The sequence below is a fragment of the Centruroides vittatus genome, unplaced genomic scaffold, assembly GCF_030686945.1.
Source record: "Centruroides vittatus isolate TY-2023 unplaced genomic scaffold, ASM3068694v2 contig_545, whole genome shotgun sequence".
NCBI lineage: Eukaryota > Metazoa > Arthropoda > Arachnida > Scorpiones > Buthidae > Centruroides > Centruroides vittatus.
Window position 1 is genome coordinate 1,019,688 of NW_027122321.1, and position 19,489 is coordinate 1,039,176.

Genomic DNA, 19,489 nt, shown 5'->3' on the forward strand with positions numbered 1-19,489 from the left:
GATATCATCTTAGTGTCTATACAACGGAAATATTTAAAAAGTAAATAGATCGACTGAATGATAAAAGGAAAAGATGTTTTCTTCTCATATAATAGTTTCAGTCGCGATACATTTGAGTTTAAAATGACTTTCACTATTTTTCGATTTAAATCTAGTGAATACGTGGAAAAAGTGTTAAAGCAAACTAACAGTACTTTTTTTTAATTATAATATGTTATAAATAGTTTAAACTTTTCTGAAATAAATTATATAAATAATATGTTTATTTCGCTTAATGTATCAATTACTGTATTTTAACATAAATAAATATATTTAATTGTCAGTATATTAATTGAATTTATGTAAAATCCTTGAGATATGTGATAATAATTAATACATGTTTCGAATAGAATAGTTTCTATTTAAGTAATATTTTTCTGCGAATTTAATTGAGCGAAGCTCTCATAAGTCAGAAAGTCATTTGTCTGTGATTAAAGTTCAAAGCAATCGCACTACCATTAAACATGATTTTTGCAAATATGTACAACTGTGTATGACCGATATCGTGGTTAAGCCGGAATTTTAAAATTCGATCTATAGGCTGAAATATTTCAGGTCAAATTTCGCCAACTTATACCTCGTTTTAAATATCACTGATGGTCTAAGTTGATAAACATTATGCACTACTTTTATTTGTTAAACTAAATATTTACTTATAAATAGTAATCAGAACTCTAAGTATGTATAGATTTGGAAATAAAATTTGACGTAATACATTTATTGGTTTTTAGTCATTAATATGTTTTATATAAGTTTAACTTAACCGAAAATAGTGTAAAATTTCATTTTGGTTTCTCATTCGGCTGCAAAATTCGGTTACGGGTATACCTTACTGTCTGTGAAAAGTGTAACGATACCAGATCCAGGAGGGAGTATCGAAACCAATATCGGACCAGGGTATCGAGTAAATAAGTTCTTGATATCGAAAGAAAGTATCGATGCGGTATCGGTATTGGCAGTAATGGGACGTCCCTATTCACATCTAAATGTTTAGTAAGGATTTTTTAAACTGCTACATTTCGCGCCTAGAATCGATCTGTTTATTTGTTATAACAAAAGATCCACTCTTTGCAAAGTTATATTTCTGAAAGGTTAAAATTTTTACGTAGAATCGGATTATAATCCTTGTTTTTCACTAAATTAATCATAAATCATTTTTTATTACATCGGTTAATCGGCGAAATCCATCAACAATTGAATAAAAAACATAATCATAAAAATGCAGGTTTGAATGGCAGTTGCAATATCTTGGTCACACCCGAATGTCGTCACAAGACACGATGTTTATTTTTAGTCCTACGTGGTTCCTGGACTTTCTAAAAAGTTTCTGATTAGTTTACTCGATAATTAGATGAACGTTAATTATTTCATTTAAATCAAAATTCCGGAGAGTTTATGAAAAAAACACCATTCAAGTTAAACATTCGACGAATTTTATTTAACCAGTTTGATTTAATGTATAAATCCCTTTGCTGGACGATCGAGGAAAGAAAATGAATTCAAATAAACGTGACTTCGAGTTATCGTATTTCGAGTTAACCAGATTCTATTTACTGTTTTTACGTTTCTTGATATTTTTGTAGGCTAAGACGATGGATATGCACGTCTCGTACCTGCGAGTTTTAAACTGCTTTAGACAGAACGATAGAAATATATTGTCACATTTGAGTTTTTGTGTCATGCCGAAACAGAAAAATCTCGCGGCGGAGATTGATTTCCTTTTCCTAGAAAATACCTAGTAAATAACTTTGGTTTACAGTAAAAAATATCACATCTGATCGGAATTACATATCATTTACATCTTTACTTTGATTATAATTTGTGTAATTTAAGAGAATTTTGTTGATGTTTTCATATAACGCAAACCTGTATCTCAACACAATAAACCTAACTGCCAATAGAATTAAAGTCTTAAGTTGAATTCTAATTTACCTTTTTTTAAAATTATACTCCGTATGCTTTTATTGTACAAATTTCATGGAATTAGAGTACAATTGACACATTTCAGATGAAAAAAATTCAGTCACTATTTTTCAATGTATCATTTACCATTGCCAATATAAGAGATTAAAAAAAATTACACAAATATATATTTGATATATTACATTTTTGGAGATTCCGGTTTAAAGGTTTTCGAGGTTATGACATTCTCACAATTTGTAATTGATAAATGAAATACCGTAAAATAAACCTTCATAAAGTCAAAAAATCGCTTATTTGTTTTTAAACCACTGTCTTAAAGGTAATTGAATGACGATGAGTAAACATTCTAGCTTTACAAAAAGGATTTAACAATTGCTTAGAAGAATCTCAGACAATTGACTCATTTTTTCCTAGTATTTTAAATGAAAAAATTTAAATTTATTTTCAAAGACTATTCAGATGATTATATAAATTAATCTTATTTTGTTAATCATAACACGTGATTGAAATATTAAAAACTGCTTAGCTGTCAAAGCGAAACTTGAAGAAAAAAGGGAAATAATAATAATGTATGACATGGCGTATTGGAAAAGAAATGATTTCGCATTTTAATATCAGTAAATTTAAAACAGCTAAACATTATTGACTCTACTCACTTTGATAACAGCAGTTAAGTTATAAAAAGCTAGAACTATGGTAGTGTTTAAAATTTTACTTCTATTTTTCTCATTTATAAGCGTATATTACCTATCTCCTGTTCCTACAGAGTAAGTAAATTTAAAATATACTAAATTAAATAAGTATAAAAAATGAAATTAAAACAAAATTTTATTTCAGTATCAAATTAAATGATTCGGAAGAACATGGTAAGTTTATCTTCCATATAATTTAATTATTTAGTAGTCTAAGATATAAAATTTGCTATATATTTATATATATATATATTTCATTATAGCAACTAAATTATCCAAGCCAAATGAAACAAATGAAACAGATACAACAGAACGATACATAGAGGGGATATTAGGTAAATTATTCTAATTAAACTTACTTAAAATTGAGTGTAAATTAATTAGTAATAGTTATAAATATACTTACTATTATATATGAACTATTACTACTAAAATATGAAAATGTTTATTTAAACATACTCTATACCGTATTTATTATTGAAGTATTTTATTATTCTCCATAAAAATTCAAATGTATTATTTTAAAGTATTTTATATATTTAAATTTCACTAATTACAGGTACAGAATTAAATATTATTGAATTCAGTTATACTTATAAGAAATAATTTATAGTTAATTTATAAAAATTTAATTATACTGTATATAGTTTTTACGCACAGAATTAATAATCAATTAAATATAAGTTAATAAATAAGAAAAAGACAAATTAATATAACTTATTATTCCTGCAATTCGCTCTACAATTTCTATATGACTTTAGAATTATTAGCATCATTTATAAATAAAAATTCTATTTGAAGCAATAACATAAATTATAAATAAGTAAAATGTAATTTATCTATATTTATTTAGATTGCCTAAATGCTCCAGAGTATAGTTATACTAACTGTGATATTGTAAACTTAACTATGTAAGTATATAATATATAATTATCTAACACATTACTTTTAAAAGTATATTTCTAAATTTAACTTAACAAAAAACTGTTTGTAGGATGTGTACTGCTACTTGCTTTCAAAACTTCCAATTTAAGGATGGTTCAAATAAAAAGTATTACACCTGCCATCTAAATGGAACGAATTGGATTTTACTTGATGAAGCCCCAGGTTCGTGCTTTCTGGCTGATAAGATGACAAAAAACTAAGAAAAATAATTCTGAACATAGCAAATATTATTATAATTATAAGAAGAAAACATGACAAAATTTATTACATAAATATTATCAATGCTAAAAATACATAAGACGTTTGAAAACTGTACGTCTTTCATTCTTATTGATAATTTATTTCGTATGTATTATATTTTCGATATTTATTAAAAAATGAGTTAAAATATTAAAAAAATCTTACTTTGTTACAATATGAAAATGAATAAAATTACTTTCTTTTGATTTATATAAGAATATTTATGTACAAATAATAATTAAATGCTTTATAAAACCATACATATTCATTAAAATGAAGTTTACTTAGAAAATCAATGCCATTTGACTATGAATAAAACGTGAAAAACTTTAAAATTTATTATTATTCTATATATATTCTATGTAAAATAATTTAAAATTTATTAAATAATTGACAAGATGTTAACATTTAAATATATAATGATTTTCATATAGTGTAAAAACATGATTAAAAAAGACATTATGTGCAGCAATAAACGTTATTAGTAATATAATATTTTTTATAAGAAATTTAAAAAAGAAATTTATAAGAAATATTTCTTAAACTTATATATAATGAATTTATTGAATATTCTATAACCTTATGCAAAATTTATTATTTAAATTAGTTGATTAAATTTAGATGCTCAAAGCTGAAGTGAAAAATTGCATTAAAAACTTAAAAACAATTTTTTAGGTTTTATATGGCTTACATATGTTTGCATAAACTTCATAAAAAAAGTTTTAATACAATCTGTATTAGGATTAACATCTTTAAATTATTTACATTCTTTGAAATATAATTTTTATTTCATAGAAAGCCTTTGTAAAACATTGTAAAAAATAGTTTTAATATACTCGTATATTTATGAATTTCTACATTTTGTTAACATTTTAAAGAACTAATAAAAAATAAACAATAAACCAAAAAAAATTCAATAAAATTGATAAAAATGATCAAAGCCATAACTTTAGCATAAATGTAGTTAAGGAAAACTTGAAAGTGTTTTATATCTTTTAATTTTGTTTTACTAATAAACTGTTTATTTGTTTTACGTGTAAAAACTGTTTACGTTAATGTGAGTTTGCATACGTTGTCGTACTTCCGTCGCTGTCATTACAAGTACTGGGCAGTTGACCATTGCTTTCAACATATTTAGGAAGAGTACCTTAGAAACAAAAAATTCAAAATTCAAATGTAAGCATAACATGTGCATTCATTACTGTAAAACACGTGTTCTACTTTTTACCTGAGTGAGCAACTTTTTTTCTTCAAGAAGAAAAATGTTGATCTCTCAAGTAAGCTTTTCTCTCTGATGGACATCATCGCCTTCGAGACACTTTAATGCTTAGATAGGATGAACAATTGAGGAATTTAGATGAAAAAGTATCCGAAATCAGTGCCCATCTATCATGTGCAATCTGCACTAATTGGCCATCTGTTGTGTAACTGAATGATTTTCTGGCACTCTTGGAAAGTATCTTTTATTATCTTTTTCACGACAGTATCCGGAATTGCACGTGGGAACAAAGCACGTTGGTGTGTTTGCTAATAACTAAATCAGTAAAATCTAAATGACTAAATAAAAACAAATGACTAAGCGACTAAAAAATAAAATTCCTTCTACTGTTTTCACATCGTAGCAGAGCACAAACGTTCGAAGCGTCTCCAGCGGCCAATGCAGTCATTTCCGTTATTTTTCCATGCACACGTCTAGTCTCTGAGCGAGCAATAATTCTAAATTAGTTTCTACGGCGAACAGCGCCAATAGCAGGACTCGATTTGTGATATTTTCTGGTCATAGTTACAAATTACGAATGCTTTATTCGTAATTTCTATTAGTTAAAAATGAAAATAAATTTTTAGATTTCTTATAAATGAATGATTTTTTCATACGCAACGTCAGCCTTTTCGCTAGATTTCGAATAGTAAAATAGCACGTTTATCATTTGTTTATCATACTGTCAACGTTATTGAACTCTTTATACGTTAAATAAAATAGAATGTAGTGAGTGTGGTTTAAAATATAGTCATAGACAAAGTTTAATTAAACAGTACGATTATAATGTACTGGTAAAAGTGAAATAGTTATAGGACAATAATAATGAGTTAATATGTTGTAATTTGTTTAGAAATTGTGTATACTCCATAAAACAACCAAAATTTATTTAATGTATATGTGCATATAAATTTTTAGCTTTTATGTTAGGCTTTCCTCAACGCTTAAAGTAGTTCTAAAATAGCAAAAGTAACCAGTCATTTTAAACATTGTGTTCTGATCTCAAATATGTACTGAATTTTAAAGTTGCACTGATTAAAGAAAAAAATGTCAAGTAGTTTCTCCTAGCAAATATTAAGTCCCTACAACCCATAATTGGCTGTGAGAGAGAGGAGGTTTTAGTCTTGAACCCCGTCTTTTCTCTAACTATCATTTCCAAAATACAAGGTAATGTTATCCAGACAATATTATGGTTGCGTATGTCATGTTAGTAATGAATTTAAAATTAATGCAAACAATAATGTTTTCCTTTTTTTTCTTTTGCTATATACTTACGCATACTACATAACGTTCAATTAATAATAATAATAGCACTTTTCTCAGTGGGAGAATATCAAATTTTAAGTCTCTCTATTTTTTTTTTTTTTTTTATTCATAATTCCATCTGAATCTTATAGTAGGCCTATTAATTTTTTATGGAAATGTTCAATTTTAAGCAAGATGTCTATCCATAAATTTAATTTATTTTCACTTTTAATTAATAATTTTCAATAAGCATTTATAATTTATAATTATGAACAGAAAACTCAAGTACTTGTATTGTACCGGTATATCACAAATCGTACTACCCACCAGTGACCAAGAGGTTCCATCCCTCAATACTGGAAGTTCTGTCATGAGTTCGCGCCTCGCCAGGATGGGCTGGTCACGTGAAATTTTCCGGGTATTCTCCACGTTTGTAACGCCTAAATAGGGGCCAGTTAACAACAATTCCAGGAAGGCATCCTCCTTGGCAGATCGCCCACGTGTCTCGTTGCCATAAATTAATTGTAATAATTTTTCTGTAAACTCGCTACATTCTTCTCACATAGTTTATAGGCATTCTGGTAATGTTCTTAACTAAAATGGGTTTTACCACATATATTTTGAAACTTACAATTAATAATGCCTATTGTAACAATTACTGCGACAGATACTTTTATAAAGCTGGGTATATTAAGTTAGTATACCATAAAAAGACTGTTTGAACCAATGCGTAAAGAGCTAGTATTGGACTTTAAACTGATAAGCCGTAACGTTTGTTAAAGCATCAAAGAGTTGGTACCCAGGCATATGCATTGATGCACGCGACTTTTATGAGGAGGTTTGCTGATGCCACAAATTTTGCAACAGTCTCTATTTTAGATAATACCTTTACCGCCTTCGGTAAAAGGTGATAGATATGAAAGATAAGTGAAATTTTAAAAGAAAGCGTATTCAAAATTCTAAAAAACGTTTAATAATATTTCCACTTTACACTTATGGCACTCTCGCGGCACACAAGTTGGGAAACACTAGTTTATAGTATTGCACTATCAATCGTGTGCAAATTGGCACTGGTGGCGAATTTCTCGTCCAGGGAGGAATATAGACTAGTATATAAAGACGTTCATGCTATATAAATTCAATTCAAAAGAGTTTAGGTGGTGATAATAGAAATATAAATTCACGGTATATTTGGACTAATTCCCAAGAGGCAAAAATAGGATTTGCACAAAGGAACGAGATACCCTAGCAGTGGTGTTGCTGAACGCAATGAATGACGTAACCTGTTGTTCTTTGGTACTGATTTTTGTTTGTTTTTTTTAGGCAAACGGGCAATAATACAGCTCGCTGACATGCAGATAGTGTACACAGAAATGGAATACGAGTAAACAAAAATTTTTAAAAAATGTGAAATGACTAACAAACGAAAGTAGATAGACAATCATACTGGGAATGCCGGAAAATAAGAGGCCAAATTATCAAACGTGTACTGTAATAATTTAATATTTCTATCGTTAGATAATATTGATATTGTTTGAAGACTAGCTCATTAAAAATCATGTAATTGTTGGTATTTCTCTGATAAAACAGCTAATACGAACGATACGAAAAACTTTGATTAATATTATATATGTAATGTTATATCATTTTATTTCTCGACAAAATGAGAAGCTGCATTTAAGATTACATGATTCAAATACAATATTCCGAATTACATTTTTTTAAACAAATTTAACAAATAATTATTTTGGTTATATTCAAACCAAATTGCTTCAAAGTAAATTTCTTACTAATCTTAAGATTTGTTAAATTTTAACAGTTTCATTTACTTACAAAATAATAAAATACAAATATAAATCCAAAAACGCTTAATATTTAATAATGATTACAATTGGTACAGTATTAAATGACTTGCAAAAGTGTGCTTCATTCTTCAAGTTCATTCTTTATTTTATATTATTATATTTATTTTCATTTAATCTGAAAAGAAAAGAAGTATTTCATTGAAAATAAATGTTTCAAATGATGCGTAACTTTAATTTTCATTTCATAAATTATATTTCGACAAAAAAATCTTGATTGTGTTATCGTTTATGATAATAATTTGATAATAAGTAAAGAATATTTTAATGAATGTCTAGGATTGAACTATAAACAAGTAATTCCATTTTTGATATTCGTTCATAATATCATTATTCCTTTTATAACCTATTACAATAAATGTTTCTGTATATCGTACTTATGATCAAAAGTTGATTAAACTTTTGTTTGATTATGTAATTATTACTTCAACAATTTAGTATATTCTATTCTAGGCTTGTAAATAGTTTATTGCAAAAAAATTACGTCTGAAGTAATGAATTGTAAACAGTTAACCACGTTATTAAGAAAGAATGAACGGTTTACGTGTTTACACAAACAATATTAAATTGAATTTCATAGATAAAGAATGCCTCTAAAAGAATCTAAAAATAGATATTGTTATTAAAATTTATATTTATGGTTTAATTTACAAAACAATTATTTAAAAAATAAGACCAAACACTTGCAACAGCAAATGAATAAATTTTATTCAAACCTGACTTATTCTGAATTTTCCTGAAGTTTTCATATTAAATAATTAGTAAAGGAAATATTTGAAAATACAGATCTTGTTTTACAGGAAGTTGTGTTCAACAGCTATCCTTGAATTTTTGCTCCACTTAAGTAGTTTCAGATGATTACTTTGACGCTTATGCAACCATTTATAATTAACATAAAAACACTAAAATGCGACAAAAAACGTTTTACTTGTTTCTACCTTGATGATGTTCGATTTTCTGAATATACTTATTAGAATTTTATTATACCATATCTAGTCACTACATAAGAAAAATGCATGCAACCGGTGTGGAGCATCCGATAATTCTCCGTGTTTGGACTGTCAGCAGCTGCAGAAAGATGGTTTGCTGACTTAATAGTCAGATTCGGTAGCATTAGGAAGTAGGCTAACATAAGCTTTTGCTACAACCATAAAAACACAAATCAACGTAAAACAAGACTCTACTGTATTTGATTAATATTTCTCTTATGTTTTATTTCATTTACTATAAAGTAATTAATTAAAAATCCGCTTCACAACACACAGGTTTATTTTAAATTAATAAATGATAAATATTACGACTTTCTAATTAAAACAGTTTCGCTTTTGAAGTTAATAAAATGATTTGATTATATGATGAAAATCTATTAATATCTGTAATTTTTAATAATTAGCTCTAGTTTATAATTATTTACATACGTTGTTTTCAGAGGTGTAACTATATCAATAGGAGCGGGAGGCTGTGCAATATAGTGCAACCCCAATTGCGTAGGATAGTAATATAATAGGGTATTAAAAATTAACACTTTAGACCTGTCGTTGAACACCGAATTCGCCACATTCGTTTACATCGGAGCTTGAGGGCTTGGGTGATCCGGTCAGCCCACTCGTTCCTGTAGTTACACCAGTGGTTGTCTTGATAAAACTTGAATTTGTTGGAAAATTCAAGTTGCATTTTTGTCAAATGACGTAAATAATTTTTTAATTATTTTAAGAAGTAAACAATATCTAAAAACAAACCTTACTAAATAGCATGTGCATCGAAATTAAGATATCGAGACCCCGGTATAAAAAAATATTCTGTAATGTGTGAACCAAATCCATGATATAGAGTACAGAGGGTGATTTGCTAATTATGACTCAAATTCACGATCGGATATCTTTCGTTCTACTTGTCGAATATAAATAAAATTTTGGTAGTCGCTGGTAGATGTCGCTTTTCTTTGCATTCTAAGAGTTTGACTGTTCTAAAAATGGAGGCAGCAGTTGTGAGCAAAGTTGATGTGCACATCAAACTTCTTTTTAAAGGTCTTTCATCTCGCGCGGTCAAAAAAGCCCTTAAGAAGAATAAATTTGAAGTTTTCCAGTCTACAGTTATCAGAGTTCATCGTAACAGAACGAAAAAGCAACAAGCGAGTGCTTCTGGTGAATTACACCCAATATTTCCAAAGCTCACAAATTTCGGAGTAAGGAGAAGATAGGAAAAGTTTAAAAATGATTAGAAAAGAAAATCACCTAGCTAGAGGACAACAGTAAAACTCTGGGTATATCTCAGTTCACAGTTAACGCCATTATACATGAAGATCTACCAAGAAAAAAGCATCTGCACATCACCTAACATCTGAGCACAAACAGAACCAAAAGACTAGCGCAAAAAAACTTTATGAGAGACATCTGGATGGAATAAAAAGCGAGTACATGGCCACCCTAGATGAAGCTTATATATATTGATTACTGCAATGAAATTCGAAAAATTCTGTATGTGCAGCCGGACAGAAAGTGCCAGAAGAATGGCTTGTCAAATGTCATGAAAGATGGCCTGAGAGATTTATGATTATTCGAGGAATGACGGACCAGAAACACTTCCTCTTATCAGAGTGCCAAAAATTATGAAAGTTAACGCTAATTAGTCTATATGGAGAACATTTTGAAACCTTATTTGAAATATGAGATTCCAAAGCTGTATCCTGCAGAAGCCAAAGTGACTCTTCACCATGACAAAGCGTCTAGTCACACAAATAGATAACTGCAGTGACTTCAGCCTCCAACTTCCTGAAGATAACTGCTTATCTCCAAAAGTTGGAGGCTGAAAAGGTGGACCGAACCACATTCCTGCAGAGGACAAACCCACCAAAGCACCTGACATCAGCCCCATGGATTTATTTGGATTTGGCTTCCTGAAGCAACGTCTCTTTCTTCGTAACGCTACAACATTAGATGGTCTTTGGAAAGTAATTCCACAGGAGTAGTCATCGGTATCGGTCAAAACTTACATGAAGGTCTTCGAATCGTGGAAACAATGACGACGTAAACCAACGAGATGGAGAACACATCCAGCAGACAAAAGCAATTTATCGACAGGTGCTTCGTGAAAGAAACTAAGCGAAAAAGTGAGTTACAATTAGCAATTCACCCTCTGTAACCCGGCGAAGTTTTTTTAGAAAATGTTTACCAAATTAGAGACATTCTTTGTCTCATAATATTTTTACTTCTTAATTTTAAGGAAGTATTGTATGATTATATTAAATTTGTAAGGTGAAGCAACGATTAGGATCAAATAAAATCAGCATATTTTCATATATAGCAAACAATAAGAATAATGCTAAAAAATATGCATTCGGTTCCATTCTATATCCTATTGTTGTTTATGTCTCGTTCCCAGTGCAGTTTTCTTTTAGTTTATATAAGAGGTTTTGCAGTTTGAATATTGTTTTTCTTAAAATATTAAAATAAAGTTGATTAAATTGCTAAATATTATTATAAAACATATTTTTAAATAAAATCATTTTTCTTAAGCTAATCTGTCGTATACCTAAAGGAACACAATCACCAAATTCAATGTTTGGATTGAATCTTGAGCATATTTTAACTGATACTGTTGCACCACTTTTCAATTGGTATCCTTCATTACAAGTAGCTCGGCAGAAACTGAAATAAATATTATGTTTTAAATAATTTATGACATTTTGAAAAATATTTAATATACCGGCAATACATCCATAGTATATAAATAAATACGTTATATGATCTTAAGCTTATATGTATGAAATAGTAGCATAATAAGAATATACAAAAATATAATTTTTTTATTAAATTCTTATATATTTATGATCAAATCAAATTATAAATATATAAGCATATAATAAAAAATAATTTCAAGTAATGCTTACGAATAATTCTCTTGAATTTCACATTCATAGATTGCTCTTTTCCTTCTTTTATTGTTTTACATACTTTTTCTAACAATCAATAGAATAAATATTAGTCTATATAGTGTTCATTCTTTAAATTATAAAAATATGTAACATCTATGACTTAATTAAAATATTTTATTTAAATTAAAAGAGTTAAAGGTATAAATTTGTGTCATCGAAATTACATTTAAAAAAATCATACCACAGTCAGGAAAATCTTTCGTCTCTCCTGTTTGTGTGCATCTTCTCGTAGCCGTTCTTGTGCCATCTTTGAACAGGTATCCGAGATTACAGACAGCCATGCATTCTCTTCAATGATAAATATTTATGTTTTAAAAATAATTTGTTATATACAAATTTTATTAATATAATTTTATATTTATGCCTATAATATAATGAAAAACATCAACTTATTTATTGAGTTTTTATATATTGATAATAAGTTGATATTTCAAAATACATGAAAGTAATTATCTAAAAATAATGATTAATTTTCCATAAGTTAACTGAGTGATATATTTTTGAGAGTTTATACAATTTAAAAATGAATATATTGGATCAAACTATCGATTTTGGCCATTAATTTTTAAACCATTTATGCTAAAACATCATTAAGAAGTATGAAAATATTTTTATTATGACTAATTACTGATATTAAATTAAAACTCACCTTTTCAATTCCTTAAAATAAAACTTATTTTGAAATATCATCATAGAGAGTTTAATAACATAAAAATAATACAATACAAATTAGCAATACAAAAAGAGAACAATTTCTCTGTTATGGAGAGAATAATACAAGTGGTTCGAAGGATTACAAATTAGCAAATCTAAAGTACAAAGGTACAAAGATACAAAGATAAGTCATAAACACTATAAACAACGATTTTATGATTGCATACATAATGTTTCATCTATAATTACAAAGACAATGAATACAATAACAATCATTAATTTTGATGTTTCAAATAGTACTTTTCGGAGATTTTAACGAAATAATTGTATATTTTGTAAAGATTCGTTTTACTGAGATTATTTAAATTAAGTTGGAAGTCGAGTAATGAATTATAATTGCATATTTGAGGTATTTTATAATAGTCACGCAAGTTATGAAGTTCTTGACAATTGTGAATTAGATGATATAATGAAAATTCTTCAGAATTACATAAAGGGCAATAAGATCTTGCTAAATCAATATAAATATTATTAATAAAATGAGTATATTTATTTAAACGGAGTTGAATTATTAATCGTTTTACATTTAAACTAACTAGTTGTGACATATAAGGTTGTGAAGACGGAATTTGTAATAAATCAATATACCATGGGTGATAAGTATTTTGGTATAGTGAATTTTGATCTTTGTTTATTGCCTGGGAAATTGCGGAGTTTATTAAAAGTGAATATCCAAATTTCCAATCATTAATGTTATCTTTAAATAATGACTCCGATACACCAAAACTATTTAGGATTTGGCTTAATTTGTAATGCCATAGATGCTTAAATTTCTGATTTTTACTTTGATTAATATTTTGTTGGTGTAAATATATTATAGTATTATCATTTTTAAATTTGATTCTGTAGTAAAATTTTATTAAACGTTTCAGTAAGAACGGGAAGAACCAAATTCGGTTTACTTCATGCCGCAAAGCATATCCTGGAATAGTTCTTTCCAGATGAAATAATCTGCGTAAATAATAGACGTGAAGATATTCCAATTTATAAATATAATCAAAACTCCATATTGGACTTGCATAATATATTATGGGTATGATAGTTCAATTAAATAGTTTAATATGAATTTTCAAATTAGTAGTTTTCAACTTGGAACATACAAATAGTAGATTATCTATGGCTTGCTTTGCTTTGATTTTTATTTTATTAAAATGTGCTTTACAGGATAGGTTCCAATCAAATTTGACTCCCAAATAGTCTATTTCATTTACAGTTTGTAAAAGAGTATTTTCATGATATATTTCAGTGTTATTTTCAGATATTTTGCAATTATTACGGAATATTATGACTTTCGTTTTGGTCGAATTTATTGTTAAATATAGTGATTGAAGAAATTTATTAAATTGATTAATTTTCCTTTGTAATGAAATCTTTGTTGGAGCCAGAAACTTATTTTGAAATATTACTTACTTGTACCGGTACGTCTCATGATAACAAGCTATCTTTTGGTGTTTTCCTTTCGCAATGTCACATTCTATCTTTTCTAAGCATTAACAAAAGAAATATATTATATTTTCATAGAAAAATAATATAAAATATGATTTATTTTAAATAATTTATTTATAGTCATTATTGAAAAAATAAAAGATAACTATAAAAACAATATAGCAGTAAAGGAATTGAGATTTTGAATAAGAAATGTATGATAGGTAAGGAAGTGACTGGTGTAGATTAAGACAAAGAGATGAAGGCATCACACTCTGAAAATAAGATAGAGAAGATGAAGCAGAATTCAAAGAATGAGACATATTTACTTGACTTTATGCATCTTCTGGGAATTTTCTCACTCGTTATCCATATTTTTTCAATCTCATCATAACTGCATTGAAATCTTTTGTTCTGTTTATAATTAGGAAAATAGTAACCTTTATAACATCGCATTTCACAAGACCTACAAAGGCAATTTGAAATTTTTTCATTTATTATAATTAGAAAAGATTCGAAATACAAAAATGTGTAAAAATTCGAACTTTTAAATAGTTTTTAGTTGGTATTAAATGAATATCAATTAATTAACATCTCCTTTATTAAGTAATTACAATAACATGTGTATTATATTATTCTAAACTTTAGAAAAACAAGTTTTCAAATAAAACGAAAAAATAATAATATTGAATTTCCACGAAATATAAACTCATACTTATTGAATATTTTCAATTATAAGAAATTATTCAACTCATAAATATAGAAATGTGTGAATTTTTGAACGCATGTTTTAAAAAATGTATTAATAATTTTTGTGAAGTCAAAAAACTAATAGAGGATATATTTGTAGGCATCAATTAATCTATCACGTCAATAATTAATGAGATATCACATCAATTAATGATAGTCTAGACTAGTGGTTTTCAATGTAGGTTGTAGACTTATTTCAGTGGGCGCTTAAAAAACAAATAGCGAAACACACAGGTATTTCCTCTGCCAATGTCTCTTCATTTTACACAACTCAGTTTCAGCAAACAAATAAACTTATTTGTTTGCTGTTAGTTAATAATTAAACCAATTAACAACAAAATAAGTTTATTTTGTTGTTAATTGGTTTAATTATTAAAGCACGTTCAGAATTTGCGATTTTTACAAACAATCCACAAATTTACACAATGTCTATCGTAATCTTTCCCTTTCACATCCAGTTCCCAGCTGCCCAGAATTCTTCCCTCTCTCCTCTCACCACTCCATCATCCTTCCCTTCCCATATTCCTTTTCTCGTTTTCCTGTTGTCATCTCCCCAAATTTATCAAACGTTCCTCTTTCCATATTATCTCGCTATCTAGTTTTTATTTTAAACAAAACGTTAAAACTTCAAATTAAATTTAAGGCAATCAGAAGTGTTGACAATTTATATAATAATAATCCGTTACAGCGCTAAGAGGCGAATGGACAGCAGAGTCGCTGAGATTGGGCTTTTTCAAGCTGGTTTTATTATTTATAATTGATCATTGGTAATCACTACAATTAGATGCTCTGTTATGTATTTGATTGCACATAAAGATGAATTGATGATGATGATGATGATTGTATACTTGAAAAGTTCATTTAGTAATTTAGATAATAAAGAGTTACTTTCATCCAACATCATACCGGCGGTCATACATTTCTTGAAAATAGAGAAAGACGTTTAATAGAAAACGTTTTATATAAAGTATAATTGCTATTTTCTCTAGAACAGCATTATATCGAAAAAGTCACATGAACTCAAAGCAATTGTTCAGGAATAAAATACGTTAAAATGTAACCGTGCTAACTGAAAGTGCATTAATCAAAGATCAGCTATATTTAATAGAATATATTTTTAGTGCAGTTTATTTTACTTCCCTGCATACAAAGAAACTAACTTCACATTATTTATTAAGCATAGTGTTTTTTTTTTTTTTTTTAATCAAACAATGTACTGTACTTTGAGTTGCGCTTGGCGCAGTTCAAAAGAACTTGAACAGAAAATAGTGCGTATTTTCTTTGATTGCCATAGTAAAAGGCCGGTTACATATAGCGCCACTTCAAACTTTAGCGGTCTCCACATGATCAAAATAATATCAATAAAAGGAATAAGCGAGAATAGGACCTTTGTGCGAACTTATTTGTTTATTTCTTCTGCCTTAAGCGAAATATATTATATTTTGTAATGGTGAGCTTACAGCTAAGCTATGAAGTAATAAATATATGTAGTCTTTTTAAATACGAAAATCATTTTCCTCATTTTTCTTTAAATCATTTTTACTTTTCTGGCTGTTACATAAAACAGGGGTAAAGTATGGCAATCGGTCAAAAAAAAATCCCCTCTCCAAGATTTTACATTTTTTGGACTCAGGGGACCTTGAAGCGTCGAGAAATGCGAAAAAATTCGGGTTTTTTTTCACCTATATGTATTGATGTTTGTGTGTTTGAGGAGGGCACGATATTGTTCACCCACGTTAAAGCTTAATAACTCCTGTGCCTTTTGTCGAAAATTTCTAAAATTTTGCAGAGAGGATTGTATACTTGGGGATTAATGCGATTAAACTTTGATGGTTAAAGGTCGAGTGGATGGGGAGATAAAGAGGATCATGATATGTCTCCAGTAACGTCGGACTTAATAACGATTTTATTCGTTAGCATTTACAATTTTTTATAAAACCGACTCCTAACCTCAAAATTTAGTTTTTTGCCATTTTTAAAATAATTAAAAATATAAGAAGTTTTTTACTAAAGTATCATAACAAATGGCGCCGCCAAATGTTGCCGGAAAAGTTAAGCAACTTGTTTCCAAATTTTTTAAATATTGTTTTAATAAAATAAAATGTTTCTCAATGTAAGAAGTTTCAGAAATAAAAGTGAAGTTAAAGTTACAATTAGAGTTTGGGAAAGCTCTGTTCTAGGCTGAGATGATAAGTGAGCTGACAGCTAAGCTATGAATTTGGATAAGAACTTATAACTAAGGTGAAGTGTGTTGCAGCAAAGTCCATTTTTGAAATTAAATTACATCTTTAAAGATAATGGATATATCAAATATATTTTCGTTTATCTGCTATTAAAATGAGAGCATTCAAATAAAAACTAGGCTACTTGAGCAACTAAACTATAAATAGTTTTTAGATGAACAGAATTATTAAAGATAATAATGAGTAATATTTTAAAATGATACAAATAACAACAATAATTTCTACCAAAACGTGTACGCGGAATACCAAACAGCACAATAACAAGCAAAATAATAGTGTTTTCCGAAAAACAGATTCGAAAAAACAAAATAAATTTTCTGCTAAAATCACCTTTAGAGCTATGAATTAGTTACAGTAGAGCGTCGTTAATCGGAACGCCGGTAATCGGAACGATTTTCAGTCGGACTGTGTCGTGCTGAATCGAACATTTTTGATACTAGATTTACTTCTAAAGTATAATTTTCATGTTTTTTATATTCTTCAATATATTTATTTTGTTTGTACAAAATGAAGAAATAATTTTTAACGATACGATAGCCTCGATTATTATTATAAAAATTTTCGTTAGGCTTAAAATCGACGAAAATTCAACACGAAGCGATACGCAACGGAGAAAAGTTTGAACATCGGACAGGTTAATATATTTTTTCGTACAAAGTCGGTAATCGGAACAACCCCAGTCCCCAATTGATTCCGATTTTCGACGCTCTACTGTAATAAACAGTATATGGATAAACCCCTCTATCAGATTCGACTCTTAGTTTTGACCGAGTTAGACTAATTTTTCAAGCTTCTAAATCTAAAGTATTACATACAAGAAACAAAAGTCGTCCGCTAATCTAATTTAAGATTTTCCAGGCTACAATAAACGTAAACACTGGAACAGTTTTACACTTTTATTTAAGAAATCACTTTTAACTTTTCATTTCTTATCCACTTGTATTAGTTAAAAATACTATATCACTTTCTCTTTAACGATGATTTTCTCTCTTTTGATTTCTAGGCCATAAATATATAGTAGTTTACGACAATGGAAACTGACGACTCATTTGTGGAGTTTTAGTTTTATAAAATAAGCCGGTGGGGTGATAAATCCATAATTTCTTATTTAAAAAATAAAAATTAATCTTGAAATTTTAGGTCATATTAAACATAACTTTTTGTCGTTTCTTCGAAAGTGTGGGTCTGCAATTAAAAAAAAAGGCATGACAATTTCTTTTTGTGAATTTACTAAGGTCTTAATTTATATTCAGAAGTCGAGTTAAATATTAGTTTTGTACACGTTTTCTATATATTTGTCCTGTTTTCCGTCTGAATCTTAGCCGCAGCTGTCCTAGTGATCAGATATGGCTCTTATACAGAAAATTCTGCTCTGCTTCCCAACCGTATTACTTATGCTAGTGGCACTGGCATTTTAGAGCATTTTACCACTGTTTGTGCTGTCCCTAAATTATGTAATGAAGATATGGACGTGTAGTTTGTTGATAATCGTTACGATGCGTTAAAAAGGGTAGTGGAGTTTTAAAAAGTTGAGTAATGCCAGGCAGCTACCATCTAGAGTCATTAAATCGACTAGTATTGTTTGCTAAATTTGTAGGGATTTGGCTATTGATAGTTTTTTCGCCCAATGGCTTTAAATTCTCAGATTTCTTATAACTTTAATTGTCTAATTCTCCAAAACCTAACACGAAAGTAAAAAGTATGATACACTCACACAAGGGTTGAAAAGAGCATCTGTAACAGAGAGTTAATAGTAATTAATAGTAATTGAGTTTTGTTCCTGAAGTGTTGCATAGCGAACCGTACTGTTTGTCACTGCTTTGAACGTTATATACGTAATTAATAAAATAATGTAACATTTGGTACCACGTGCCGTGTTTTATTCCTTAGTAAGCAACAATTAAGATCAAGGAAGTATGTAACGTAATTTTGTAGGGGGGTATGAGCGAAGGCGTTACGGAACGTTACAGGTGTGATGGTAGTTAAGAATATAAAAATTAAAGAAAAAGGGACGATTTAATGATTTAAGAAACCATCGGACAGTTAGCTGTGCACAGCATAACCTAGGAGCACTCAATAAAAGCAAATTTCATTAATAGTACTATTTTACTTACACTGAATCCTTTCTATTCTTCGTTTCAATATCAGAGTCACAGACTGTTTCGCCGTTTACAGGATTATACGTATTGCACGTTATAAATGTAAATATAATTTTCTAT

At 28.5% G+C, this 19,489-nt stretch overlaps 2 protein-coding genes across 2 annotated transcripts; one reads left to right on the forward strand and one right to left on the reverse strand.

Annotated features, from left to right (window-relative positions):
- The first annotated feature begins 2,623 nt into the window (after positions 1-2,623).
- On the forward strand, positions 2,624-3,858 carry LOC136978516 (uncharacterized). The gene is made up of 5 exons (XM_067274233.1): positions 2,624-2,729; positions 2,800-2,828; positions 2,918-2,989; positions 3,508-3,565; positions 3,649-3,858. The coding sequence occupies exons 1-5, from the start codon at positions 2,656-2,658 to the stop codon at positions 3,797-3,799; spliced, it is 384 nt and encodes a 127-aa protein (XP_067130334.1). The 5' UTR covers positions 2,624-2,655; the 3' UTR covers positions 3,800-3,858.
- A 4,431-nt stretch (positions 3,859-8,289) lies between these two features.
- LOC136978518 (uncharacterized) lies at positions 8,290-19,427 on the reverse strand. Its single transcript, XM_067274235.1, has 7 exons — positions 19,385-19,427; positions 14,607-14,743; positions 14,269-14,335; positions 12,320-12,426; positions 12,094-12,162; positions 11,736-11,851; positions 8,290-8,322 (listed from the first exon to the last, which is right to left on the reverse strand). Exons 2-6 carry the CDS (start codon positions 14,731-14,733, stop codon positions 11,814-11,816), a joined length of 408 nt encoding a protein of 135 aa, XP_067130336.1. The 5' UTR covers positions 14,734-14,743; positions 19,385-19,427; the 3' UTR covers positions 8,290-8,322; positions 11,736-11,813.
- Between the last annotated feature and the right edge of the window lie 62 nt (positions 19,428-19,489).